The sequence below is a fragment of the Penaeus vannamei genome, chromosome 19 (assembly GCF_042767895.1).
Source record: "Penaeus vannamei isolate JL-2024 chromosome 19, ASM4276789v1, whole genome shotgun sequence".
Lineage (NCBI taxonomy): Eukaryota > Metazoa > Arthropoda > Malacostraca > Decapoda > Penaeidae > Penaeus > Penaeus vannamei.
In genome coordinates, this window is record NC_091567.1 from 35,391,736 (window position 1) to 35,394,182 (window position 2,447).

At 40.0% G+C, this 2,447-nt stretch overlaps 1 protein-coding gene across 1 annotated transcript; it reads right to left on the bottom strand.

Annotated features, from left to right (window-relative positions):
- Positions 1-869: 869 nt before the first annotated feature.
- Positions 870-2,441, bottom strand: LOC138865055 (intracellular coagulation inhibitor 1-like). The gene is made up of 3 exons (XM_070134285.1): positions 2,293-2,441; positions 1,623-1,858; positions 870-1,293 (listed from the first exon to the last, which is right to left on the bottom strand). The coding sequence occupies exons 1-3, from the start codon at positions 2,435-2,437 to the stop codon at positions 1,015-1,017; spliced, it is 660 nt and encodes a 219-aa protein (XP_069990386.1). The 5' UTR covers positions 2,438-2,441; the 3' UTR covers positions 870-1,014.
- Between the last annotated feature and the right edge of the window lie 6 nt (positions 2,442-2,447).

Sequence of the window (2,447 nt, forward strand, 5' to 3'; positions counted from 1 at the left end):
CCTGTGCCGACCTTACCCACCGTGGTGCACAGCAAGGATAAGGATAAGTCCGATATGCGAAACTGAGCCTCGCCCGGGCTATGGGGGAGCCCGGCCTGTGCCGACAAATGTCGACTCGATCAACATGTGTCAGCGAGTGCTGACGCGACAGAGCTTAGTCCTTACCCCACCATGGTGCCCAGCCACAGCAGTAACCTCCGGGCAACAATTGCAACTTCTCGCGCCTGGGCGGGGCGCGAACCGCCGACCCCTCGGATGAGAAGCCGACACGTTACTACTGTACTAGCCTGAAGGCTGGTGCACATCAAATCGCCTGGAGTGTTTTATAAATGGGACGTTATCTCGGGAACCGGGATATAAGGGGGAAGACCTGAGGAGACTAGCAATTTTAAGAAAAAAAATTTGGAAAGTAATATGATACACTCTCGGTGAATATATGGAACTCTATCCCCTTTTTGTATAATTCTGATTCATAAGCAGATATTTAATTTTTCAGCCAGTATTCGTTCTTTATCACCTACTGAAAAACTGTATTTCCATTATCGTTGTAGTGATAATCTCACGTCAACACTTTACCACAAAGCTTCCATTTCCTAACGAATTCATATTATATATCACCATTCCTGTAATTAGAATTACTATAATGAAAAAAATATAAATAAAACTAAAAACAGAATGCAGTTGTGGATCAAACCTGATTCCTCTACCCAATTAAGCTATTTTTTGTTTTAAAGAAGAAGCAGGATATTACTTTTTACTTCAAGGTCTTTAGCTTCAGCAAACTGTATATTTTCTCTTATTTGTGACTGATATACGTTAGGTTATCTTTCTTGGTATAAGATGACATTCTGAATTTGTAAATTCTTTATTGGTATATTATAAAATGGGACTCATTTCCTTTTGACAGCTTGAAGACCTCAAAGAAATCGAACTACCTTCCTTTTCGTTTCAAAAACCACGCTGAAATCTTCAAAGAAACGTCGCTCTTTGTCGCTGGCCTCTGGAACTGTTTCATTATAGAGGTTCTTGATAAATTCCCATGAAGAGGATATTTTTCACAGCGTTGTCTCGGATAAAGAAAAGAAAAGGCCGGTTGCAAGTAAAGGCTCTGGAGGTGACAGCGGATTTAGTAAGGATGAGGGCAGTCACCGCTGCTGCTTCTGTGCCTTCTTCGTTCACATCAATCACTGCCTTGTGGATTCCCTCCTCCACATATAAGCATCCTTGGGGTGCAAAGTTGGTCAGGTCGGCAGTGTGGGAGAACAGGTCAGTGATCCCCATCTGGATTAGAGTCTGAAAGAAGAATTGGGGTCGAGGTATAATCGCCCCTGTGTGGGAAATTCTGTAAAGGAACACCAATGAACACATTTCCTAAGAAATTGTCAGTATCATCTTCAGTATTGATGACATATCATTTTTATCATTATTACTATTATCATTAACATTAATATTACTAGTACTAGTACTACTAGTAAATCTACCTTCACTACAACTACTGCTGCTCCTACTATTACTACTACTATTATTATTACTACAAGTATCATCATTATTTATTTTCATTACCATTAGCATTGCTATCATCTAATTCTCCATATAATGCATGCATTTCTCAACAATCTTACTTTCTTTAAATCATCTTGAAGAGTGGTTTCTAATCCGAACTTAGGAAATTTTATCTGAACTCGCTGAGATTTCAAACCCTTAATTATAGATTCGAGTGTGTTATCGTTGAGTTTCCTGATCAAAGTGTCTATTTCCTTCCCAGTGTTTCTTTGACGAGGGAGGAGCACAAACATGGAAATTTCTTCCCCTTTGTATGGCATCTCTAGCATCTGCGCTTCGAGGTCCCGCGACTCGCCTGAAGGGGTAGAGATGTTGTCTTGTTATTCCGGAAAAGAAGGACAACATGGGAGTAAGACTACGTAAACAAATGGGGGTTGATGAATGAAATGAAACGTGCGAAATTATAGAGTGTTTGTGTATGGTCTGTACCATACTCCTTTTTCAAGCAAAGATGATGAGAGTTCATTCTTAAAATGCTAAGTTAAATACAACTATTCTCGTTTTCTTTACTGAAGTGGCACTTGTCAGATTTATGATGATTGACGAAAGGCTGGCAAGTTGGTAATGATAATCACGTGAAATACAACTATGTAATTCAGATTTGCTTTGTTCACTAACTCAAGTGCACTAAATTAGAAAAAAAAATAGTTTGACTCAAATCGTCGCCGATAATGTTTGAATCATTTATTGCTGTCGTGTCTGTTATGTCTCTGGGGAAAGGTATATCACCGTATCTGAAATCGCCGATCTGTGACATCATATCCACAATGGAACGTCTGTGTGGAGATACGTAGAACGTCTCTTTGCGGGTGCTTGCGGGATAGAACTGCTGTTTCCACAATCCCTTGAAGTAAACAGCGTTGAGAAGTACCATTTGTGCGTTA